Source organism: Pomacea canaliculata, linkage group LG3, assembly GCF_003073045.1.
Source record: "Pomacea canaliculata isolate SZHN2017 linkage group LG3, ASM307304v1, whole genome shotgun sequence".
Classification (NCBI taxonomy): domain Eukaryota; kingdom Metazoa; phylum Mollusca; class Gastropoda; order Architaenioglossa; family Ampullariidae; genus Pomacea; species Pomacea canaliculata.
Window position 1 is genome coordinate 26,102,840 of NC_037592.1, and position 27,804 is coordinate 26,130,643.

Here is a 27,804-nt window from a genome sequence, read left to right on the forward strand (position 1 = left end):
ACTAGCTAACAACAAAACAAAAACTACACTGTGGACACTGGTCACTGGCGAGCCTTGTTTCACTCCTAATCCCATTACCAAAGTAGAAACGACCTAAATATATATGACAGCGTTTGAAAGGTAATAAAAAGCAAATCTTAATCTTCTTGCAGCTGGCACATCGTTTCACGGAAGCAGAGAAAAGGCGATCCATTGCTGATTTCTCTACCTGCGCCGTTTTTGTGCAATGGTGTGGAAGAAGAAGAAGAAGAAAAAAAATACGGTCGCCTTTCAACGCTTTTTTTTGGTCGCCATAGATGCAACAGATGCATGTGCATTTTCACACGCCAGTGGACTGGCGCCTGCTAAGAAAAAAACAAAAAAACTCCGAAGCAGAAAGATAGCATGCTTAGCCATCTCTCCCTTTGCGAAGACAGACAACTCAGACGTTCAGACGAATCTGCGCATAAATTATGAATAATCACTGCCGGTGAAACCGCTGCTTTGAAAGCCGACTGCACGCGGCAGTGGCTTCTTGCCGCGCGACAAGTGATGTGCCCCGAGGGCTTGTTGCCATGCGTCCAGCTTTCAGACGCGGCAGCATGCGCTGCGTTGTCGTTTGTGCCGGCATAACAGCAGCAGCAGCAGCAACAGTACGCTCAAACAGCTGCAGCGACTGACGCGTCACCTGCTGCATGTATGCGCCGATTTCGGCCCATGCTTCTGCCGGAGCCTTACGCTGCAACCCAGCTGCGTGTAGGGAGGTTAGTCACACATCGAGCTCCTTGTGATGGTCGCTGGCATCGCTGTCGGATGGTCGGACGAGAATTACATGCTGATGACGAGCAGACTGCCGCGACAGCCGTGCAGCAAGGCACCAATCGGCCGTGCTGCAAGCCGCAGGCCGCCGCAAAGTGACTGTAGGTCAAGTTAGCAGAAGAAGGAACAGACATCCGTCGCTGATCTCATCGTTTCGATCGACGGTCTTCTGGTACCGACGAAAGAGGACGCTTCGACGTACAGCAGTACCTCAGGGGCTGGTGGTGAGAGGTAGAGGGTGGGTGGGTTTTGGGATGTGTGGGAGTTGACTTGGCCTGGATCTCGAGGGCTGATTGCAGGAAGGATCCAGAAAGAAGAGGCGTTTGGAGTGACACGGACAAGCCCACGGACGGTAGCAAGTCGGCTGATTGGTCATCCTTGCCACGCGCCTATGCACGCCCGTCCGCTTGTCGTTAATTGATGACAGATGACAGAGCTGTGGTCGATGCAGCGGCGTGTCGTGGTGAGTATACTACGTGTCTTGTACGATCTTTGATTCCACTGTGTATTTTGCTCATAGTATGTGGACATGTGGTTCCACTGTATGAGTACAGTGCTCGTGGTACATGACTCCACTGTATGTGTACAATGCTCGCCTTGTGTGGTTCTTATGTGTGCAGTGTAGGACGAGCTTCCTCAGTGTATGTACCACGTGGTTTCACTGTGTACACTATTTTTTTTTCGGGATATTTGCTCTACCTGACGAAGATTTCCTGAAGGGTTGTTTTATCGCGTTTTTTCACATGGAGCGCATGTCTTGCCTGCATGTTTATTATAATGATTACATGATCTTGGTAATTTTTATTACGATAATTTCGTTTCATGGCGAGAGCTGTTGCTCACATGTTTATATATATATATGTCTTGAGGGCTATTTCTGGCAGCAGACATGCAACTTCGCTGTGCTCTGGGGTGGGAATTAGGCAGTATGATACCGCAAATGTCATATGCCATGAACATATGCACGAGAAAAAAAAAAAAACACACACACACGCACTGTTTTCCAATTTGCCAGAATTGTTCGCAGGATCGTACCATCAGCTTGAGCCTACGGTGACCGCATCACCAACTACATGCGCGTGCAAGAAGTAGTGCCTGCTTACACCACCTTGCAGTAACAACGGAGAGAGAGAGATGGAATGGAGCAGTTGAAGAGAACACGACCAGCATCGACCTGACGGCGCTAGCGTGACGTCATCATATGTATCCTGCCGGACAACGCGCCTCCCAGAATACAACGAGCCATCGAGGTTCCTGACGGCCTAGGCGGCTGACGGTGACCATGTGGAGGCGGAGGCAGATGACACTTGTTGACGACAGCTTCGCAGCCTCGGAGACATATTACATTAGCGTCCTCGAGACGTCGGCTGCAGCGCTGGCTGGTTCCGTACCTGACTGCAAGAGGTAAGGCAATGAGTGTGTTGTAATTCCGTACCTGACTGCAAGAGGTAAGGGAATGAGTGTGTTGTAATTCCGTACCTGACTGCAAGAGGTAAGGGAATGAGTGTGTTGTAATTCCACACCTGACTGGGAAGTAGTGCTTATATTTGGGCATCTGTGCTTGAATTATAGACATCTGAACTTGCATCCAGTAAAAATAGTAGCAATTGCCAGAAAGTGAAGGTGATTGGTTCTTCTCGCCCTCTATCCTGAAAGAATCTCTCGATTCGAAGACATAATTATGATTAATATAATTTTACAGACGGACGTCCACTTCAACGAACATTGATAGTGATGGTGTATACTTTTGAATGTTATGCTAACCTTAGTTTACATCCGAGCAGTGACATTATAAATCAAGACTACCTTTGCATCCCTGGTAGATTCTACTCACCATGTGACAGGAGCTTTCGCAGGTTTATCATCTTTGGCTCAGCGGAAATGCGAGATTGTATGAGTAAATATAAGTCCTTGGTATAAGTATTAGGTGAGTGGGATTGTTGGGATATTAGGAGAGTCGATTGTAGGAAGAACAGCTTATTGGTTTTGTAAAAGTGTTGTCTAAGTGGGTTTGTAGATGATGCTAGGTGAGTGGGGTTTGGGAGTTATCAGGCGAGGACGTTAGTCATGGGGAAGCGGATGGAAAAGTTAGAGCGCTGGCGATGAACTGAGAGTCGCGCTGGTTCGAAACCCATGTAGCAGCAAACTTTCTCCAGTCGATCTTGCTGTCGGGAATGGAGTTACCCGACTCCATAAAGGGTTGGGGAAGGTAAGGCAGCGAGAGGCAGAGGAGATAAAGCTGGCCCCGAGAAAAGAGAGGTCTCACCACGAACTTGTATTACTGTACTGATGGCAGACGATTTTTTCCAGTTAACTACTAAAACGAGGCAGGTGTATACAAAGCTTCCGGTTTAGTCACATTCTTTGTTTAGTCTTGCCGAGACTAACAGCGGTCAGGGGAAGACCTTTACCTTTATGTTAGTCACAGGTCATCTGGGTGACTTGCGACTTGGTGTGCTAGCGAATCAGCATGCCACCCTAGCTGTCGCACTCTGGTGACCCCGACGAGGCCACTGCTGTAAAAACTACGGAGACGAATATAACCAACAACCAAAAAAAGTGTTAGTGTGCGTCTCTCATCACGACTGCTCTCTCATGACTGTTCTCACGAAATTGAAATAAAGAGCCGTAAATGGAAAGAAAACAACCCAGTCTTCTCTTTCTTTCTTCTTTATGCTGGCCAACTTAAGTTTATGCGTGACAAGTAAACCTTGTGACCCATTTCTGTATTCATCCCTTGACAGAAAGACTGTAAAATGTTTCGTTGGCATGCGAGTAAAAACGGCCATTAGGGAAGTTTTTGGTTGTCCGTTCTTTTGTTCTACATGCCGAAGACATCAATGCGCATTTTTATGGATGTTTGGCAATTTCATTGCACGCTTTTGTGCCTGTGGACATACTTAGAAGGGGCTGAGGGACTCCGACCCCGCTAAAGTATTAAAGTTAGATATGTTCAGACAGCAAGCATGTACTCACGAGACTCAAACCCTGCTGGAGCATCAGTGTTAGATACGTTCAGATAAGCATTTATTCCCGGGTAGGTGGGGTGGGAGTAGACAGAGGTCGACAGAATTCGCAAGGGGTGGGGTTGGGGCTAGGGGTGGACAGCGCAGTAGAGGGGGATGAAAAATGAGATAGAAAGGGGAGCTAGCGCTCGAGAGAGAGAAAGAGAGGTGGGTAGAGAGGAAGGAGAGAGTGTGTTTTCCCAACTTACACTGACTTCTCACCGAAGTTTCTCTCCAATTCCCATCCTACTCCCCCCACCACATCTCCGACCCCTAACTTTCACCATTCTCCAAACCCCATCTCCCCGTTCTCTCCCACCCACCACAGTTTTTTCACGGCCGCAGACGAAAGGAATGAACCTGTGTTCCAATTCTTCCCATCGTCTTCCGCACTTCTTATCGGTTTGTGAATGCTCGTTCTCAGGTGCTAGCAACTGCGGAGACGTGGGGGTGGGTGGGAGCAGGGGGTGTAGAAGCGTGCTGGTGACGGAGGGGATAAAGATGCCTTCTCTCTATGCGTGATCAATCTTTTTTCCTGAAGCCTTATTATATAAAAAAATAAACAAGTCAGTAAACAGCTGCAGAGGTCATCTGCAACAGAATGTGAGCAGCTGCAAAACTGCAAGGGGAGCTGGAGTGGGATTGAGGGTGGGGCGAGGGAAGGTGAGGCTGCTGCATAGAGGTTAACAGGGCGCCTGTCGCTATCTCTGCTACATTCCTCACGCTGGTTCCATCGCTGCTTTAAAAAAAATAATTTTAAAGCATCTAGTCCTGAAGAACATGTAGTCACTGTAGTGCTTTCTAACGAATCCAAACGAAAGTACAGGTTTACTGGTCCTTTGTGAATTGTTGTTGTTGTTGTTGCATGAATAACATTGTCACACTACGCGTGTGTGTGAGAGACAGAGATTGAAAGAAAAAATAATTATAACTTTTTGGTCTTTGTCAGGTTTGGTCGCGTGGTTCATGAACTGTCATATTTGTACTGATCATTGATAATCTCAGCAAGCGGCTTTTGAGCTCTTCGAGTGGTCTTGTAGCTTGTCAAGAGAGACTCTGATTAGCCTCCACAATTTCCAAGCTCTCTTCCACACATTTACTGTATCGACGGTTGCAAAACAAACCACTGTAACCGAGGACCTAGGCTGTTCATGTATAATTGGTGCTTCAGAACCAGCAAAATCTTGCTCGTGAGTCGGCAGGTGAGGACAAAGATAGCCGGTGACTGATTACACGAAAGTATGTATAAATAAAGACATGAGTTAATCCCACACGTGCTCACCCTCAAAATCAGCGCAATCACCGGAAAGGGCAAGCTCGAGCTTGTTCTCCACGGGGGTGAAAATAATGTCACACTTGGGCGCGCTAGGGACGAGGTGGGGTGGTGTGGGAGTGGGGAAGAGAGACGACGAGCGGATGGGGGTGTTTATTTACATCCTTAACGGCAATTGAGGGAGAAGGATGGGGGTGTTTATTTCTATCCATAATGGGCAATTAATTGAGGGTGAAGGATTGGGAAGGAGAACATGCCACAAGTCTGTCCGTGCATTTTTTTAGAGCATATCCCCGTCAACCCCCTGAGGGATCTATGTATTAAATGCAAATATGTTCCTGCATGTGCATTCTGAGTTTTGTCGCTCCTGAAGACGACGCACGTATACGAAAAACGAACACACATCAGTCAATCAGGCTCACAGAGACGACATGCATGTGTGCGCGTGAGCAAAACCCTGCTGCCAAGGCCTTTTGATATACATGTATATATATACTATTGTCAGCTGTTCGCGTCCTAAGTCCTTCGTTTGAAACCTCCTTGGCTCGTGCATCGTGGCGCGTCCTCGCTTCGGTCGATTGTGGTCGATAGGTGCGACAGACAGTTGCGGCGACGTCTGGTCGTCTCCATTGACGAGAGAGGTGACGCAGATGTAAGCACGAGTGACACGGCGCTGCTGCTGCTGCTGCTTCTGGTGTCGGTGCTTTTGGAAGGCAGGCCACCACACACCCTGTGCGACCACTGCAGTTGTTGCATCATCATTTCGCACGGAGTCCTAGCCGAAGCTTCCGACGTGTGACGTAGTGAGAGTTAATAACGTCTGTTCTCAGGATTGTGCTGCGTCATCGACGTCGACGTCGACCACACATCTCCTCCCCACACTCATCTAGAAAGGGGAGTCCACACCATCCCACCTCGGTGCCACGACGGTTTATGATCTCTCCACAGTGGAAGCAACTATCCACGACGGAGGAGGACTGCCGCCAGATGTTTAACCACGTCATCAGGGACCTGCGCAGACGAAAAAGGCCGACTTCCGGTTAACTTAAAGTCTGAGAGATTCTTAGAGAACCAAGACGAGGATATTTGACGCTGCCACGGCAATTCGATCCACTTGCACACCTCCGGGTGCGATTTCGCAGGAGAGCTGTTGCTGTGCCTCTCGAGGTGGCGAGATGAACTCGGAGGGTTAATTTATTTGCGACTGTACGGCGTTGCCAGTGTCCCTTCGTGCGGACGAGGGCACTACAGCTGAGTGAAATCACTTGATATTAGATATAAAGCATTCAAGTGCGCGTTTCGTCTGCGCCCTGCTCATAAATTTTCTTGTGCGGCACAGCAGCAGGTGTCAAGAGAAAAGGTACTGCGGGATAAATTATACGTAGAAACAGCTTCTATAGCCCTTAAGACCGATCTCCCTAAGGCCAAGATCAGGAGAAGCGTAGTTAAAAGTTAAAGTTCGCACTAGGATCGGATCTCCAATTATGTGCCTGTGTGGGCTGGATCGACCTCGAGAAAATAATTTGAAATCTGCCGAGAAAAAGGCCTGAGCGAGAATAATAGTGGTTGGTGACTTTTTATGAGTAGCGCACGTTTGTACACCACCACACACCAAGAAATCCAACTTTCGTCTTGCAAACCTACAGGACCTTGGATTTAATATCGAAGACCTCCACTTTCATCTCCCACCCCCCTGCTCGCTTCTTTTGATTGAAATACAACCCTTTGGGGATTTTCTCTGCGCCGCCAGTCATCAAGCATTGTACTTTGTTGTTATCTCGATGCCCCGTGTTTCTGGGTCCTGGGTACTGCAGAAGTAAGACATCCACTTGTCCTTCTGACGATGACGTGTTCCATTATCAACACATGTTTGAGGAATGCGTTTTCCCCACGACCAGCGATCTTCTTAAAATAGAAGAAAGGCCACGTGGAATGCTGTCAGCACCCCTTTTCGGGAATCTACATCTGCTATCAGCTTCACAGAAATACCAACAAAGCCACTGGAACCCTGGGGGCCGAGTCGCAGGTGAAGTCAGATACATCATCGCCGATAACAGGCAGAGGATTACGACGCTGCAATTACCTGTGATGTGGAGAGCTTGCGACGAAGAGTATCATTTACACCTGCGGTAATCTCTTGAGCCCTCTGCGAGAGATTTTTATCTGGCTGGGAGTAGGTCATAAGGCAGGTTTCGAACATCGCACATCGTTGAGAGCGTGGTTCAAATTGCTGCCATCAGTCCAAGATGTGTCAGTCATTGCTGTTACAGTGACGGTGTCGAGCTGTACTCGTTGGTCATGCAATGACTCTTAAGTTCGTACTTTGTACCAACAGTTAAAGGAGATAAACTGGATTCTGCGAGTTGAATGCCTGGAAACTGTGGACGCAGGCATATGTTCTGTCAGCGGTTCGGAGACAATATTTCGAAAAAAAAAAATTAACACAGTTAGTTATCATCCCAGGCTGTGGGATCCAGTGGAGTATTACATATTGCGTCTGGAAGCCACGGCCATCGGGTGACGTATAACGGGGTGGGGTCTGGTCATCAACCCACTGCGGTATCGATCCTCGTCGTCCTGAGCCTAGAAAGAGGAGGACGACTAGAACTTTGAAACGTCATTCCACACGAGTTGCCGGCATTGCTTCCCCCACATTATCGACTTTCCGGAGTGTGCCCGCCATTCTGTCCCTTGCAGGCGATCGATGTGGAATTTCTAGCGCTGAGCGCGTGGACGCATTCTCAGAACGAGGCTTCTTTGGTGACGCACTGCAAGATGGCTGCCGATCTTTCTGGCATCCCGAGCAGGTATTTCGCGTTTCAGATTTTTCTTAGAAAATGTAAGATCTCTTATTCTGAAGAGATGTGGGATAAGTGTAGTTGAGATCTTAGTGAGTGACGATTATAATGCATAATGGTTGTATTTGTAGCAATATTTCTTCGGTTTTGAAAAAATGATTTTCTTTCTCAAAAATGCTGGTCATGTAATGGCTTCAGGGTTGGTGAGATGGGCAGTTCCACTGCGCAAACATCTGAGTTTGGTCATAAACTCGTTATACCTTAAGAAAATTATTCAAAGCAGTGTTAAATTAGATTTTTCGCCGTAAAGCACTTCGAGCTTTGCATTCTGCACCTGTAACAAAATGGTGATGTGTAGAATGCTTATGTAAATGCAATAGTGAACTTGGCTGCCATGACATCGTCTGGTCTGAGTACATAGTTTCACTATTAAAAAAAAAAACACCAACCTTAACACGCTCATGTAAATTCTCATATGGGATTCGAACGCAGTAAATGTTCCACCACAGAGAAACACTGCAGTACGGACTTCTGTGTCAAACAGTACCTCGTTACTATGACGACAAAACACCATTGATTCCGGTTTATGTGATTTGCCATTAAGTTGTTAGTCCAGAGAGTGTGTGTGCCTGTGTGTGTGAGAGAGAGAGAGCAACAAAAGCAATAGTTCATGGCTACCCCAGAACTCCATAATGAGATGCTTATTTCCGCGTTCCACAATGAACGACTTCTGTTATTCGATATTGATCACCACGACAAGAAAATAGTTGCAGACCTCCCCGAGGGGCTTACCAGTCAGAGTGGACTGGGTAGAGGCAGCTATGATCCAGAAACTGGTAGAGATCGGGAGATATGGTGGAGTCATCCAATTCCCAACACTCACAGTAATCATAAGAGACAGGAACTAAGCTGATCCTGTTTGGTCGGTATCTACCACCATTGCACATCCGTAGTGATGGATTGGAGGTTAAACAACCCCCGAGGACAGCCATACACCTCCGGTTTGTATGACATCATCTGGCAAAGTCACTCTCGCAAGAAGGATGTTCTGCGCAGTCTTGCAGGCACTGAACCACAGGCAAAATACAAAACAAACGTTTTGTTTACGCAGATCGAAAGTCGCTTCAAAGGCAAACTTGCTGAAGGCGAAAAGATCTGTCACTGAGGTTATCCCTGCCCCTCCCATTCTCTCTCACCGAGAGTTTCGCTTCGTCTCACACTCATTTTCTGTCAAGCAACCAGCAGTTACTGTTAGCCTTGAGATATTTAAGATACAACGCTAACATTACTTTGATGAGCTTCAAACCCTGTTGAACGCTCGGGATGGCCCTCTTCCCCCTACCCTGATGTGCAACTGTACGAGAGACACTGCTTGCACAGGGACTGCTTGCATATGTGTGTGTGTCTTTATGCGCAAACGTTTGTTCTGTTTTGTGATCTTTTGCCTCACAAACTCTGCATTCTCTCTCTCTCTTTGCATCTGTTTGTCTGAGTGTTTTCTTTTATCATAACGTTCACGGAACATGTTTGCCATAAAGCAGCAGGGAATGCGAAGAATTAGCCAGCCATGGTGAGCTACGTCATCAAATCTTGCGCAGCCAGTGACACAAACAGAAGACACCTCCGAGCTTGCCCTGCACTTCATTTCGGTTATCGTTAGCAGGCTTGCGTTCTACTGGATAACAAACATCAGTAAACAGTCTAGGACCAAAAAATAAATAAATAAACAAAAGGAAACTAAATTTTCTGTTACCGAGCCCGGGTGCCACATGCTTTGATGAGGACACAACTGCAACTTCCACCAGGGAGGAGGATAATGATGTATAGTAGTCGGTGATACTCGTCTGTTTGCTCTTTCTCAAACGGTTGTGGTGGCGTTGAAGAAATTTTAGTACTTCAGTGCCCAATAATTAAGTAGATGGAATAATGACTCATCCAGGAGCGATCGAAGAACATCCGCATCGCTTGAGCTCAAGAAGGCATCGGAAGTAACTGTGTATTCGGTTGTAATTTACCCCAATCCCACCCTCGAAAAAGAAGAGAACTTTTTGATTGCCTGCGTTCGAAGTTCGGTTTAAAAATTAATAACACGAACAGAACCACCAGACGCATGCGCATATAACTAATGAAGGGTTCGGAGTCAGCTTTGTTCAGTAAATACGTGTGTGAGAGAGAGAGAGGGAGGGTTATGCTTGCTTGTTAGTATTTTTAATCAGCAAGCGACCCACTTCTTGTCTGTCACGCAAATGAGAGCACATTTATTGCCGAGACTGGCCTTGTGCCCATAGGTAGCCCCATGTCATCGGCGCGATAACAGCAGCACAGATAGCGGTACACCTCGCTGGCGGCGCTGGGCCACTCGTCCGGCGATTCCATGAAGGGTTTCTTGTGCGTGTACCCTGGTATTATTACGACCGTTAGAGTGGGTAGTGATATGGGTTGGTTGAGAGTGAAGCTTCATTTGTCTGAGAGGGTGGTGGGGAGAAGGTCAGTGGGGGGGTTGGCGTATCGCTGGTTGCTGTGACGACAATTTTGTGGAGGGCCCACCACGCAGTCCGGCGTCAGACCGAGGGTCGATGTCGTGTCGAAGGTACGTCGAGTGATCCGGTTCAAACCTCCCACGACGCAGGCGAAGGATGAAGAAAAAAATTAGTCTGAATCGATCAGCAGGAAACGCTGGCTGTTGTTGACGCAGAAGTTGCGCGCGCAAGAGGTGAGCTTTGCGCAGTTAACTTTAAGAACTGTCTCTGAACACTTTGTCAAATGTCATATAAGTGTTTTAATGACGGCCACATACACGTTTTGGTAAACATAGTCATATATTTAACAACATTTGTTCAGTTAAAGACCTGATGGGGTACAGGTATTTTAAACTAATGACTGGGTAAAGATGTCCTCAAATCTGGGGAAATAACTCCTTCCGTTCCTACAAGCTTACAAATATCACCATATACATAAACAGTCAACACCATAAATATCAGATTGCACATGAGTACAGTTTTGTTGTCGACGCTGCAGCTAATGAGAGAGCTGGGACCAAAATAGGTGTATCTAATAAACGTCGGCAATATGACGTGTCACATATGTCGACAAAGGAAGCGGGAAAATTGGGGATATTCACGCAGTTTTCTGAAAATATGTATCTTGCTCTGAGCTTTACACAGTCATACGAAACAAATTTCACTCCACTTGACCTTTAATTGCTACACATACTGTCGTATATGTGACTGGTAAGAAAGTTTTTTTTTTAACATGAAACTTTCGCTGACAGTACCTGCGCGTTTATTGAACACGTTCTTATTGACAAATAGCAGGCTTTCTGGTTCTAAACCCGATCTTTTACATTTCATTGTAGTAGTACACGTACGTGCCTGAAGCACACCCTGCGAGGCCGATGCTGCAGACTGCTGTTGGGTGATGTCAGAGGTCAGCGCCCAGCACGTGTTGGGTGCTACAGCTATGAACTGCAGTCATTAGGCGGATGATTAACGAGAGGTAGAGTTCTCAGCTTCGGTGCCAGAGGCATTTGATGCTGAAAGCCCATGAAAAATGAAAGCTAAATGCCGAGTTATGAAGAAGATTCCAAGCAAACATTTTATGGTTATAATGCTTTGCTGTCAAACCTACACAATATGTATATATACATTGCTGCGTACCTACATACAGCTGTCGATTTGACTTTAGAACGGGCAGTAATAAATTGATGTTGACAACTGTCGATGTCATCCTTTTTTTATATTACCTACTTTGAAAGTAAAATGATCAAATTCAGCCTACCGCTGAACATGTTCATGCACGTCCTTGACGGGGAGAGGTGAGTGGGGAAAAAAACTGACTCTGTAATTATTCTGTTTGTGTGTGACACGAGCGCGCGCGTTCACAGTGACCGTACCGGTATCGTATTCCTGCTACACGCCTCCATGACCTGCCAGTTGTAACTCGGTGTGTGCATAATATGCTGCTTACACACTGTTATCCTCAGTCACATCTATAGGACATTCTCTATCTCAGCTTTAGGAATTAGATTGTCAGTCACAACTGTAAGAAATGGATTCCATTCACAACTATAGGAAGCAAATTCTTTCAAAGTCTCTGGGGGCGATGTCATATTTAAATCAAACGGATGCGATAGATGACAACCTTGCCACAAAGTTCTTTAGCAGTTTATAAAACCTTTCTTTTTTAATTTTAATTGAAGTTGAATTGGATCGATTGTTTGTGTTGGTAGTTTATTCCTAACTCGGGGAACATATGGAAGGTTTTAAATTAGTGCCTTAAACACGGTGAACCAGTGATGGTCCTTTCCCTTGCGACCACCATATGGCTATAAGGCTCAGTAGCTTTTTTTTCAGAACAAGCTGTTCAGGAACCCGAACACTAAAACTCTAACACCCGACCTTACTCCGAATATCGCTCGGTGCAGATTATCGCCAGGTGTAGCATTTTCTGAAGACCACAGCGCCACCTGCTGTCAGCCGAGATGCCGGTAGAGAGAGAGCTGAGTAGACCATGCCCGCCTTCTGTTTACCTCTGCTCCATGTGATATTTGTTCCTGTCGCCTCCCTTACATCTACCCCTACTCTCGCCTTGCGCCCTCCCAAAATTTCTCTCTTTTTATGTTGACCATCACCTGGCGTCTACTGTTTCTTATTACAGACCTCGTTATCTCCGAAGCAAGTTCTCGCCCACCGTTACACGATAGGTCGCGCCAGTTTACTGCTCTGGAGCTGGGAGGGGATTGGGGGTGTCTTCTTACATCTCAAGGAACGACCGAATCAACAGACCAACAGCTCTCGGGGGTTTGTTATCGTAGAAGGCTGTTTGTCTTGAAGCAGGGTGTTACCCACCTACCTTTTCTTATCGCCTTACCTGTGCATTGTTGTCCTGCGGCAATGCACTGCGCTGCGATCTGACGGTTTTGTTTTCCCCCGCCATAAAGCCACATCTGTGTTCGGTATATGCAGGAGATAAAAGGTTGTTTTCTTTTGCGTCAGTTGGTGTGATTTTCGTACACCTGTACTCAATAGTATGAAGAAAATGGTTGACGGAAATGTTCCGTTGTCGTAAATTCAACCCTCGTTACTCATAACAAATTTGTTATTGTCGGGCGGGTCAAGGCGAGAAGCTCCAGCAGGTGTGGATAGAGTTCTGTAAGCCACCTCTTCTTAGGACCGTGGCGAAGATTGGGCTGGACTGGTTTTCGACAACAAAGACGATGGAGGATCGAATTTTTGAGAGTAAAAATCGTGATAAGGCTTATGGAGAGTGCTGAAGTATCCTACAGATGACGATAGTAAAAAATTTATAGCCTTAGGAGAACATCACACACAGAGATGGAGAGAACTTCGTCATAATATCGTCCAGACGATCTGATTTTTTAATTGTGAACAAACCTTGAAATCACACCTACGCTGTTGGCATACAGTCGGATGTTGTGCGTCGGGTCGAGGCTGACTGCGATTTGGATGCGGAGGCCAGTCACAGCCTCGGGTCCTGTGTACGTGCTTTCACTTCCGCGTGCGGGACGGAGGAAAAGCGGTTGGCAAGCAGAGACAAGACAAATATCCAACGTCATCGAACGACAAAGCCCCGCCCATCAATACTTTCCCCCAGCCTCCCTCGCCTGCTCCAAACTGTGTCGGGGGCGATTTTGACTTCCGAATCATACATCCGAGACAGCTAGCGTGCGAACTGTAGCGGTCCTTAGCAGGTTGAAGATGGCGAATTCATCTTGAAAAGTAAGTGCTACCTTACTGCATGAGGTTTATGCTCTTGTGTGCATGATGACTGCAGGTCTGAGATCAAGACTTTTGTTTTTTTTTTTTTTTTTTAAAGTGTGAGCACACAACAGTCAAAGAGTTAGTCCAGTAGTATGACCTGTTAACCTCGTGTGTTATTTGCAGTGCTGTCAACCATGTCACACTTTTGGGTCATCACTGCTCATATAGCTTGTAGGAGCTGCGAATCCGTCTTCTTTCCCTCTCCCTCTCTCTCTCATGATCTTGTTTTTACTGGTTTCGCAACTCGAAACGACTTTTGTTTCCTGTCAAGTTATTGTGGTTTTTGATAAACGCCAAGCTAGTGAACCTTGGGAAAAGTGTCTTAAGCTAGGTGTAGTGAAAAAGTCTGACATCAGTCTCATGTCTGACATCAGTCTCGTGTCTTGACGACTCGTACCAACATCGTTCATGCGTGTTGGGTGCGCTATATAATAAGTACAGAGTTCGCGTACCCACAGGCCCAGCTCGTGGGCAGGTCGACTCAAAACGAACATGCTTTAGGAGTGCATGTCAACATTGTTTGTGGAGTGTGCACACCGCTCAGCTAAGTGTCCAATTGCTTAGCGACACCTCAGTACCGTCTACACTGTAGGTAAACAGGCATTGGGAGGGAGGAGAGGGGAAGGTACACAGGACAATGGGAGGTGAATATTTGTAAATGGCGATTCACAGACTCGGCTTGTTTTTGTTTTGTTTTTTTGTGTGTGGTGGGGTTTTGAGGGGTGGTGGTGGTTATCGGGATGAACATATTTCTTCACAAAGCATACCCACTCATTACTGAAGTAAATAAAAGCAGCATGGTGTGGAATATGTTCTTCTGACCTTTTCATTCCCATATAGATTATCATTATCCCCCCCCCCTCACACACACACACACACATTCCTGTGATATTTAATAATTTCTTTTTTTTCTACTTTATACCACAATCGGACAAACCAAAGCCAGTAATGCAACTTGGATTCAACCCGATTTGCGTCTACTAATTTTTCAGTTAATTTTGTTGTATCTGTTGCTTCGTTTGAAGAGAGAAAAGGTTTAGGTGCTTTACCAAACGGTGAAGACGAACGACATAGACGAATGTATTAGAGAGCTACTGAGCTGGCTTCTTTGGCTTAACATCAAGAAGAGTGAATTGAATATTTGTAAGGAAAGTGGGAAGACGCAGACTCGACTTGCAAACAAAGCAACGACCTATAGATGAACCTCCCACCCCTCGTTATTTGTGTGTAAATCATCCTGAGTTACCAATGACCGTAAGATCTGAGGGAGGTGTATTTGCTTTTGAGCAATAATTTTGTTTCTTTTAAATAAAGCAAAAGTTGAAGTAACCTAGTTTTTGACGAGTCTGACCTGTTTACCCACGAGCGGCGTGTACCAGTTGTCGGAACCCTCCGGTCGTCAAACACCGTTCCCGCTAAGAATGATAAAATTCGTTGATCCATAAATCAAACTGACGAGGGTTTGACTGACGTGACCCGAAACCATCAGTCTTGGGGTCCTCTCCTCGACATCTCTCATACACACACACACACTGGCCATTCTTCTCCTACCCATGGGTCACGTGCGTTGATAGGTAACTTGCAAAAGCTCGGATATTAGTGACGATCACACACACACACACAAAACACGCCAGCGCATGCACATGCACATACACACACATACACATACACTACAGTGAAGTGTAGCCTTTTGGATGAGATGTTTGGCAACTTAGACGAAATCATCGCCGTTAACAAGCAGATTCTGGGTTTGAAACAAAATGTTCAGGTACCACGAGAAAATAAACTGATTTAACGGCTCAAAAGGGGTGATGTTAAGATAATCATCCAGGTATTCTTCTTAGATGTATTTTAGTTGCTGCGTTCACATACCATAAACATTCATCGGAATTGCTTTAGAAAGATGGCGGACATCAGCTAACACTGGAGCTATTGTTATCGCTACACCCTTCATACAAGCACCACACTAACGAGGTCCACTTCTGTCGGTGACACGTGAAGAGAGATCCTTGTTGGCAGTAGGAAACTGCACCACAGGCCCTAAATTACCGAACATGACAAAACGGTTGCTTGGCAGTTTACCTGCAGTTCGCCGCTGCGTGATCGAGAAGATGTGAGTGTGTCGGGAGGGAAGTGGAAGCAGGGAGGTCTTTGAATGGAAAGCACAGGTAGACGCTGTCGCGCAGAACACGTGACGCAGGTTAACCATCACCGTGAGGTCAGTTTGGGTGAGACTGAAATAATAAGTCTCCGCGATTGAATACATCACGGTTTAGTTAACTGAAATGATGGACTATTTGATTCTCTAAAGCTTGTGGTTTTTGGTGTGTGTGTGTTTGACTTTTTGACAGGTAAGAACAGATTCTGTTTCATACCTTCGGGGCGGGTTATCGAATTGTCTGAAACTGTCCTTGCGAGCGACTTATTTCTGGTTTTGTTGTATAATGTCGCCGCTACATAGAGATATCTGTCAGATCAAGATACATTACAATGCCTTAGCGAAGGTCATTCATGTAGACGGATCTTCAAAAGTGTACCTTTCTATCTTTCATAAAACCTTCTTATTCACAAGAGTGACTTGTAGGTTTATGTTTCGCAGGACATTTTCTGTGTACGAGAGACGAATCATGTGGATGTTTGTGTTGTGTGTGATGTGTCCTGCAGCCAGTGGACTGTCTGTGCATGGTGGAGGAGTCCTGTAAGAGTGGGTCGTCCATAAGACTGGCGGAGCTTCTTTAATGTTATTGACAGGGTTATCAGCGCATTAAAATAAAATGAAGTAGCAAAAGCACTAGGCTGGGTTAAAATAAACAGCTGTGACAAAAAGATAGTAATAATCCATCCTTCTATGTTTCACCAAAATGTCAACAATAAAAAGAAACTGAGAAAACAGGAAGAACAGGAAGATATTCATAAGTGGTTGACTCTCCGGATATGTATTGTGTGTTTAAGAAAGAAGGAAAGATCACGAGCTTACTGGAGAGAGAGTGAGAATGGACGAGTGCTCACTGAGCACGTCGTTGTCTGGTTGGTGATGGTGGCAGCAAGTTGTCGCTACTTTCGTTGGTCATAAAATCAACATCCGGTCACAGAAGCCACGAACTTCCACCACAAGTTAATGACGTGTATGAGCCGCAGATAACGAGCGCACAATAACAAAACATTGACACAGGCGTCTTGTTAGAAAACTGTGACCGTCCCTTAAAATATCAGTATCTGCTGATAACACCACCAGGCGACATTTTGTCTGGGGCAACCTTACCTGACAACTTCGTTAAAACGATTCACGCCAACAGTTGATCGCATCTGGTGTGAAGTAGAAGATTTGTCCTTTCTTTCTTTGGCTTCGGTGTGAGTTTTCGAGTGATGCTCCTAACCTCCAGTGATACAGGGGTAAACGGGAAATACCCTCGGCGATTGTTTTCCTGTGACTATTCTGCACCAATACAGGATCCATATCTTACTGTGATGAACCTCACAAATGACTAGCGAGTAGTTCATGAGAACTCAGGCTCCCACTGAGTGAATCAGAAAAAAAAAAGCTTTGCGCCATACGATCATTCACGATGATGGTCTGATGTTGACAAAGATCGAGCGACGACTTCGTCCCTCTTCCTCCCGTTTTCCTCAGAATCTGTCAGTGTACCAGATGCTAAAACAGCGTGGCTGCATGAGGTACTACCCAAACCCTTTTCTTTCTCTACTTTTTCCTACAACTTAATGACAATAAGGAGGAAATAATTTAGCGCATTTTATATGAATATACTCGAAACATACAATACATACATAGACCAAAACATATTAACAAACAAATTAAAGACATAACAACACAGCATCAGACTATAGAAACACGCTTCAGTCAAGGTGAGAGTGAAGAAAGGTTAGTTTGATTACTGGATTTGAAACTGTTTTGAAGAAACTTCAAAGCAAAGCAGGTGTTGGATGAGTCGTGCAGAAAACTGTTGACCAGTCTTAATTTGCTGAAACTGAAACACGATGACAATACTGACTTACCAGTCTCAGTAGCCCTGCCTGCTTGAAATAGCATAGGAAAATTCTAATTTTTACACAGATTGGTGCATTTAAAAGAACTCAGTCATGTTGAGATAATGTAATACTCCTAATACCATTAATCCTATAATTTTAATGTTATTTGACGGGAAATTATTTTTACCTGGGTAATTTTTTTTCTATTAAGTTTAGGTGAATCAAGAGCAATTTTGCCTTTTCGTATTCCTGTTTTGGGGATTATCTCGTTCAGGATAACAAGAGAAAGGAAATAAATTCTCTGTTTTGAAGGGAAAAACCAGTTTTTAAAAAGTGGAAGCATTTTCCAGTTTTTCAATTCTCTTTCGCCCTGACCCCATCCCCACAATTGCTACAATAATATCCGCTTTTTTTTTTGGGTTTTTTTTTTTAACTTTCAAACAATTCGAACATGTCGCTCACTACTCTTATGGCTTTGCAGGTGGAGAGGACAGCGACAAGAAGAGTGCCAGCCATGGCCAACCGCTCACCAGTGGTTCGGCAGATAGACCGCGAACTGCTCAGCTGCGGCATCTGCCTGGGCCGCTACCGACGCCCCAAAGTGCTCCCGTGTCTGCACACCTTTTGCCAGGCCTGTCTGGCTACCTATGTGCCCACCCACAGTTTGGCTCTCACGTGCCCCGTGTGCCAGGCAGACCTCCATCCTACCCCTAGAAGGCGTGGCCGGACTTCAGACCAACTTCTTCATCACCAACCTGATCGACGTCGTCGCTTCCCAACAGCCCACCGTGTGCACAAGCAGCGCGTGCGAGCAAGAGGAGGCCCGGGCCGTCACCAAGTGCTTGGACTGCAACCTGTACTTGTGTGACGTCTGCACTGACACCCACTGTGCCATGGAGACCGAGGTGGTGAGAGAAGAGGGAGGAGGAAGAAGAAGCGGTGCCCCACACGGTGGTGGGCATCGATGAGGTATCGGGCACGACGGACAGTGATGAGACTCCCCACCTTGTGTGCCCAAATCACTATGGCAACGCCTTACAGTATTACTGTGTCGAGTGCGAAACGGCAGTGTGTGCCGACTGCACGGACATTGAACATATCGGCCACACCACCATCTCTTTGCGAGATGCAATCGAGAGCAGAAGTCGGAACTGCTGAAGCTGGTAGCTCAAGTCAGAGAGCAAGAACCTCTAGTGGAGGACTCCATAGCCCTTGTCGCAGACGTTTCCACGGCCTTGCAGAAAAAGTCAGTGGAAGTTGAGCAACACATATGTAATGCGTTCAATGAGCTGTGCAAACTCTTAGATGAAAGGAAAGCCGCCTTGCTGGTGGAACTGGCTGAGGTATGTTCTTCTAAGCAGGAAGTGCTTAGTGAACAAAAGGAAGCCCTTGAGTCATTCCTCAACAGAATTCGCAAATCATGCGACTTCACAGCAGAGTCCCTGAGTCACGGAAATGAAACAGAAATCCTTCTAGTCAAGAAAGAAATGTCTAAAAAGTTGGAAGAACTAGCCACACACAAACTCCAGTTTTTACCAGAGCAGAATGAGTTCTTGTTGTTCGATGATAGTTTGCTGCAGAGTCTAAAGAAGTCTATAAGCACGATAGGGTCTCTCCACACTACCAGCGCCGTCGCCTATGAAACCACTGCTTCTGGAGAAGGTCTAAGGCAAACATATGTTGGCCGCCCAAGTATGATTACCGTCACCACTAAAGATAGAAATGGTGAGTTGGTGAAGCTTGGGTTCGCTCCCCTGACTGCTGTCATCACTGGTGATCATTTGGAAGAGTCTGTTATCCCAACAGTAACAGATAACCGCAATGGGACCTATGACATCACCTACACCTTGAAGCAAGAAGGAAAGCATCGACTGGAGTTAAAACTCTTTGACCAACATATAAAGGGTTCCCCATTCAAGGTAGGTGATGAGTTAAAACTCTTTGACCAACATATAGGGGTTTCCTATTCAAAGTAGATGATTGAAAATTTTTTTCCAATGCTTTCCAAGTGGGATTGTTGTCACATAGTTGATACAGTGTATGTCAAATATTATTCCTCAGGACAAAAAAAGTAATTTTTCAGTACAGACAAAATCTGTGCATGTTAAGTTAGTTATATTTTAAAGAAAACATTAAAATGTCATATTAACCAATGGGGTTGGGGTGGAGGACTGTGTTGGCATTTAGTGCACATAATATCCAACTTTTGCCATTTTATCTCAACCATTTATGAACTTAATGCCAGTCTTGTAGCATATCAGCCATATTTTAAACCAGAATTAATTGCAGCCTTCATAAAAGTCCTGTAACAAACTAGCACTTAAAATCTCTTTATGTTTGTATAAACATTGATGTGTCTGTGTCCATGTGTGTGTTGATCTTATCATTATGAGTTTTAAGTATGCTTTATGCTGCTTCTTTCACATTAAATTTTGTCAACTGATTTTTGTAGTTGTAAAGTGTGGGGAGCTTAGCTTTGGTTGTTAATAAACTCACTTATTATATAATTATTAATAGAAATATAGTTGCACTCAGAAGAATAAAGAGAGCCAATTGTTATATTCTTATGAGATATAAAATAATTTGAAGTTCCCTCTAGTGCACATGGACTTTTTTAAAAACAAAAAGGGTTGTCGTAATAATAATAATTAAATTTATAAAGTGCATTGTGTGAGCTTGATGGTCTGTACAAACAAACTGATTGTTTAACATACAATTGAAGCATACAATGTTTCGTAATGTAAAATTTAATAGGTTTCATCTCTGGTCACTCTATTTCCTTTTTAGGTCCAAGAATTGTTTTTTGTCAGGTCATATATTTTATTTACTGGAGTCCTGATTTAAATGTGATGTCTTCATGTTTAATAGACTGTCAAAGCTTCATTGGTTTCTCTCTCTCTCATGATACATTGAAATATCTTTACTCACTTATGTTTGTACTTTAGCTGAATGATTCCCAGTCCTTGCTACATTATGCAACTAGGACTCCGATTGAACATAGTAAATTTGCCTGCTTCCTAATGAACAGGTGAAGTGTCTTACTGCAGGAGAAGACTCAGACACGCTAAGTGGTTCTTCCAAAATTCCCCGTACTACCGCCGTCAAACAGAAGGGGACGAAGCGTCCATCCAGTTCTAGGTCTCATGGCTCAACTAATCGTCGCTCCAATCCCATCGAAGATGATCTCATCCTGAAGGTTGGAGTCAAAGGTCGCAACAAAGGGGAATTCACTAATCCTCAGGGACTGTGTTGCACCAATGGGAAGGTAGTTGTGGCTGATAGTAACAACCAGGTAAGGCAATCAATGGGGTGCATGCATATTCTCAAAGAAAAATGTGTTTTCTGTTTTTGTGACTGATCTTTTTTTAAAAAAACTGCATGCTATCACAGCTCCAAAACGAACTGATCAAAAGTTAATTTTCTTCATTATAGTTTCTTTCATGAATTTGAATTGTCAGAGAATTTTAAGAATTTTGATATTTTTTGAAACTATTTCTTATTATTCTCGATGACGTAATTTTCAGGTGGTGCAAGTGTTTTCTAATACAGGAGAATGTCGTCTGAGATTCGGTTCACCAGGACGTGTGGCAGGAAAAGTGCAAAGACCCACTGGCATTGCAGTGACGATGAATGGCAACTATCTTGTTGCTGATTATGATAATAAATGGGTCAGCATCTTTGCTCCTGATGGCAAGTACTTAAACAAGGCGAGTCAGTTTGGTAATATTTGTTTGTATAATTTTTTTTCTAATTGATTTAACTGCTAATCTTGTAACATGCATCTAGCATCTGAAATATCTTTCTCCTCTAGGGATGAATGTATAGAGTTCTAGATAAAAGAGGAGGGAAGCAAAGTTACATTCTTCACTAGTGCATTTGTAGTAATACAGATTATAAGTTGTGGTAACAAAAAGGCTTTTCATTCATTTGTAAACAAGTTTTTTATTAGTTTTTTTATGAAAGGATTTGTATATGAAAGTAAGCGTAAATGAATTTGTAAAGAAAATGTTAAAATGTTATTAAAACTACACTAGACTACAAGCTCTCAACTCTATGCTATGGATTCTTAGAAGGCTACTCCCCCAACTACTTTTCTGAAATCTTGTCTGCCCTGTCTTGTCACACCCCTGCCTGAAACCTTCGCTCCTCATTAGACTTCGCGCATTCTATCCCTCCCACAAAGACAGTCACATATGCACATGAACTGTTCTCCCTCTGTGCTGTTAAGCAGAATTGTCTTCCACATCACATTCACCATTCTGCCTAGAAGGTTTCGTTCAAATGCTCTCTGAAAACATATCTTTTCACAAAGTACTATCCCTGAATCATTATTCTTAACACCCTTGCAATAATGTCTGAAATTTCTAACCATCATGCAATGACTCCATCTTTACATTGTTTACAGTACCTACATCCCTTCATCCCTTGATGCCTTCAACTATTGCTTTACATTTTACTCTTGTACCTCATCTTTATGTTGTTCAGTGTGCCCATATGTACCTCACTGTCCACTGGCTGTTATTATTAATTTATTCATTTATCATTAATGGTTTGTGCAGAGAAAGCGATCTTCCTTTGTCTGATGCTGCACATTATAAGTGTACCATGATTATTATTATTGTAAAATTGAAATTTTATGAAATTTTAAAAATCATTTTACCAACCAGAATCTATGAGCAGAGTATTAGTAGCTGCTGACACACTATAAGAGGAAACAATATTGAAATGCCTGCATTGTCGCCAGGGTATGACAGACTTTGTTAAGGTCTCGTGAATATCTGAGAAGAAGTCTTATTTAATAGCTTTTAAGCCAGTTGAGTATAACTAGTAAATAGGATTTTTTTTTCTTTATTTTCTGCAGATCGGAACAGGGAAACTACTGGGACCAAAGGGCGTTGCCGTGGACAACAATGGTCATATCATTGTTGTTGACAACAAAGCTAGCTGCATTTTGGTTTTCCAGTCCAATGGGAAACTGCTGCACAAATTTGGTTCCCGGGGAAATGAAGAATACCAATTTGCAGGCCCCCACTATGCTGCTATTACCAAAAACAATGACATTGTGGTGTCAGATTTTCATAATCACTGTGTGAAGGTACAAAATATGAGAAAGCATTGTGTGATGTTAATTCCTTCTTAATTCTCTTCTTAATGATAACATCCATCTTTTTTTGTATGCTTATTGATTTATGTGTGTGCATGCGTGCCACCAATCTATGTGCATGCTGTGCATGTTTGTGTGTGAAGAGAGCAATTTTACTTTCCTTTTGCATTACAACTGTCGAAGAGGATATAAATAATATCAGAATATATAAAGTGATTTTTTTTTTTTTTTGGACAAGCAAATGTTCCCTGAACAATTGATGGATAAACATTTTGTGCTGTCTGCAGGTATTTGATACTGAAGGATCATTTTTGTTCAGTTTTGGCTCGAATGGGGAGGGCAATGGACAATTTAATGCACCAACAGGAGTAGCAGTAGATAAAAATGGAAACATACTTGTAGCTGACTGGGGGAACTCTCGCATACAGGTATTTCCTACTGATTTTTTAAGAGCTGTTTATTCCATGAACACAAAAACTGGAAGAGGAGCATGACTGTACTATATATACATAAAGTAAATTTGAAATAAGAAGTTTTAAAAGTGGTATGATAAATATGTAAAGTACTATTTTATATGAGATATGTAATTGTAATTTATATTTTAATTTTATGAATCACCAACATGGCTATTACTGAGAAAATATAACATGTAATTTGTAACATTTTTCAGGTTTTTGACAGTAATGGATCTTTCCTGTCATATGTCAACACATCTGCAGATCCACTGTATGGACCACAGGGCCTCTCTGTCACATCGGAGGGTCATGTGGTGGTGGCAGACTCAGGAAACCACTGCATTAAGTTCTATAAATATCTGCAGTGATAATCATCCGTGTGACCTTACACCCACCAGTCATGAAACTATTGCTGATTTCATCTGTAAATATTGAACAAGAAGTCCATATCTAATGACTGAATGACTGCTTGAAAGAAAATGTAAGATGTGGTGTGATTCCAATTGCCATCTACTGACGTTGCTTGCTCACTTCAGCACTGATACAAGATATCACATCTGTAAGAGAGATGACTTTTTTTTAAGCAACTATAAACATAAAATGCCACTTTATGTGGGCAGATCTGTCTGTTCTGGACTCAAAATACATGTCTGTCTAGTCCTCTGTTATGATCTTTTGATTCTTGAGCCTACTGATGTGCTGCTTCTTGCAGTTGTCTCTTGTATCCAGACTTGCCACTTGATCACAGCATGATGCAGGGTGTTCTTTTAATGTGCCTGTCTCTATCTTTATGGCCTTTTGCTACTGTTCTGACATGTTCTATCTTGATTGTTCCTCTGGAAATACCCATTTGTGGGGATGTATACCATCTCTGTAGAGCAGTCTACACCCCTGCTTCCTTTAAAGATGGACATATGACAGTTTAGCTACTAATACTGACATAACTAGAGAATCAGATATAACAAAGTAATCACAAAATGAACAAAAGACATTTACACAAAATACAATTTTTTTCAAATCATCGACTCACTAAAAATACATACAATAATGAAAAGGATAAATAAAGCATGTGACTTGATCACAAAGTTGGTTGTGCTTCATGTTTGCACTAAAGAATAAATGTTGTCTTGCTAAGCTAACAGAAGTCACTGGTATAGAATGATTTTGTATTTTTAGCAAGCTGGGTTTCATGACATCTGAGCTTTATTATTTTACGGATTTGCATTTTCAAAATATGGATTGAATTGTGGGTTTTTTTATTATTAAATGAAAGACCCAAAAATTGTTGTACCTCTGGGTACTTTGATACTGATAAAATATCAGATTCTCTAGATGGCAGGTTTTACCTATGTCATATGCATACTTTTAGTGATAGCTGCAAGCTGAGCCCACTATCTCCCAGTTAAACAGGAAAAACAAAATTTTAAGCCACAATTACAGTTAACACTGTACGTATTTGTGGAAGCATATGATGATGAATTTGTGACTTAGTACATTTGTCTTTCCACCAGGCAAACCTTTTCATTCTGAAGAAATTCTGTTCAGTGCAGCTTGCTAAACAACTAAATATTAGGCATAAAAAGCAACATTTCTTTCATGATATGATATTGTCAAAGAGACAGGAAGTTAAATCTTGGGATAACCATTACAATACACTCCTTCACTGAAGTTCAGCAAGCCTCATATTGTTGGTTGTCTCGATCTGGCCTAAATATAGCAAAGAAAGCTGAAAAATATTTATTTCATTTGTCTTTTTGTCTTACAAGGATAATGCAATCAGGATTTAACTTGGAGAATATTCAACAGGAAACATGTAATTACTATGCCCTGAGCTCTGTTTACCTTAAGCATATTAAACATTTGTTGATGCCAGATATTTCATAATCAGAATCAAAATAATACATCATTCTTCTTTTTAAAAAGTTGCAAAAAAAAAAAAATTATTGAACGTTGCATCTGTATTTTGCAAATGTTATCGCCAGATGTTGCTTCGTAATGTTAAGAACAATTTTCAGACTAAGTTTGACAGCTGGCTTAAAGGTGGTAACAAAGTTTGTGATACACTGGTTATTTTATGATTATATCCTCTGTTTTCGCAAAATCCAGAAATATTTTAAATGAGTCCAGAATACTCTTTAAGAAATGGTGTTACTGCAGTATCTTTCTTATTTGATACTGCTTACTAATGTGAGAAAAATATTTTTGAATGAACAACACAAATTACAAAAGGTCACAGATTTTGATGTTGCATTATTTCTTGGAGCTCTTTGTCTATCTTCGTGTGAACTGCTAACATTGTGAAAAACCAAAACTCATTCATCACTTGTATCTTCAGAAGAGTAATAGCATTTAGAAAGCTGTTACATTTATGTTATTGTACAGTTAATCTACAGCTGAAATCTACAGCTAATCTACAGCTACAGCATCAGGATGAAAAGCATTATGGATTCTCATAGATGTCAGGAACCATGCCATCTATTATGCTGCTTGCTTAAGAAATGTAAAGTTGTGAATGATAGAGGAGGGGCACATCCACTGAGAATGCAGGCGATCAACAGTTTTAAAAGTGCAACTGTTTATTTCTATGTGACATATGAAAAGTGCTGTTTAACTAGCCTCTGCATGATATTATGCTGTTGTAGATTTGAACAACAAAATCAGTCCAAGCATATATGTATGCAGTATGCATTACTTGTAATTTAGGTAAATTTTGCGAAAAAAAGTGCTTTGACAGCGATAATTGCAACCACATCGTGGATTGTCTCCATTTGACATCCTTAGCTGTTTAGGAATTCTTGCACCAAAAATTCATTTAACACCGGCAGGGTCCAGTCCCATTCCAGGATTATAATTAACTGTCCCTTATTAAATTGCCTAATACAGTATAATGGCTTTATAACCTGTAACAGCTTTACCTGTACAACGTACTAACCTTAGATCTCCATGTTGATGCTTTGCCAGCTTGTCAAACATGTCAATCCAAAATATATTGGTCTTGATCCCTCTTCTTTGGAAGAGATATTGCTAATAGGGTTGGGGACTCGAAGGATTAAGCTCCAGATCTCTTATAAACAACACAAAATGAATGACTTAATATGTAGTACAGTTGCCTCCCTCATGGGTCCCCAGGAAAGACTGGCATGGTTTGGCCATTTTACGAGACATTACCAAAGACAGTCCTTGAGGGACACGTGGAGAAGGGTACCATAACTAAGAAGAGGATAAATTGGTTAGCAAATTTGAAAGAATGTAGACCTAAATGGTGAGCCCTCACTGCTACCATCAAGCTGTCTTATTTGGTGTCCTGCTGCTGCCAGTTAAATGATGATGGTTCTTGTACATTTACCCATGTTGACTAATGCTTTATAAGGTGCAGGCCAGTTCTGACTGTGCTGCTTGAAGTGAAAGTGTTCACATATCTGTAAGATGTTTATTTGTGCTGGTTGGCATGACTGTATATGAACTACTTTACTGCATATTCAAGAATCACATTTTACATTAATAAGTACACATGCTTCTCTATCTCACAGTGAAAAGTAAGAAAGAAGTTTTGTGTGTATGCGTATGCTATTATAGATCCTTATAGTCTTTTCTAATTATCATTATTTGGCCAATATGTGTAAAAGAGCAAGACATTCATGCTAGTCATTTTGCCCTGACATTTTTAGAAAGTTAAACCATTCCAAAGTTTGAAAATCAATAGCTATATCCACTCAGTTTGTGTGCATACAGTGTGTGCATTCCATAATTTTACCTTGAGCGATCCGAGACATTTTTACAATTTCACATGCCTTGGTAATATAATTTTGAAATATGCCATTTAGACAAAAAAGCAAAGCAAACAAGTACTTTTTCTTGTTTTTGCCCGAGATGATCACATTTGACGTCTTATGTGTATTTTCTAGTTACAAAAATGTTTGCTATTATGTAAGCAGTACAGTATCCATTTTAAAAGCAAAATCCACTTTTATCATCATTAAATTTTTTATTTAGTGTATGCTTATGCTTGGTGCCTACATGAGCACAGTCTGAACTAAATATGTTAGGTGAATTTCTATTTTTAAATATTTAATTTTAAATGTACATGAATTTTGAGTGATGACTTTTCATTATTTTTATTACAATGAAGCATTCCATACTATGAAATATGTTATTTAATCATGAGTAGTCCAGCAGTATGTATGATGTGTTGTAAAAAAATAGTGAAGCTGTTGTAAATGGAACTGTGTATGAGCTATTTCAAGAAATTCCCTTCAAAATCTGTTGCTGACAGCTTTTTTGCAATGACATCGTATTTAATTTATACACTGTAGGCAGTGTTTCTGTGTTTTCACCTGCCTTATTGCTATTGTTGCCAATAAAAATCTAAAAATGTGACAGAAGCAATTATGTGTGTGTGTGAAATGTGACTGAATTAACCAATTATAAATATATATGTGTACGTGTGTGTGTGTGTGTGTGAAGAGAAAGAGAGTAAAAATCATATTGATAAAAACAAATATATACCTCTGAGTGAAAATTGGCCCACTCTTGGCTAAAACCTGATCAAATCTTGTCACCAATGTATCACCCATCTTATCCCAATCTGGATAACACTATAGCTA

General features: G+C 42.7%; 1 protein-coding gene across 1 annotated transcript; it reads left to right on the forward strand.

Moving 5' to 3' along the window:
- Positions 1-506: 506 nt before the first annotated feature.
- On the forward strand, positions 507-27,577 carry LOC112559804 (tripartite motif-containing protein 2-like). Its single transcript, XM_025231226.1, is given in 11 exon segments — positions 507-1,261; positions 1,814-2,202; positions 18,123-18,329; positions 18,331-18,531; positions 18,566-18,773; positions 18,776-19,560; positions 20,670-20,933; positions 21,166-21,348; positions 22,503-22,736; positions 23,033-23,173; positions 23,416-27,577. Coding segments are annotated over 9 exon segments (2,343 nt in total). The 5' UTR covers positions 507-1,261; positions 1,814-2,202; positions 18,123-18,155; the 3' UTR covers positions 23,569-27,577.
- The last annotated feature ends 227 nt before the right edge of the window (positions 27,578-27,804 follow it).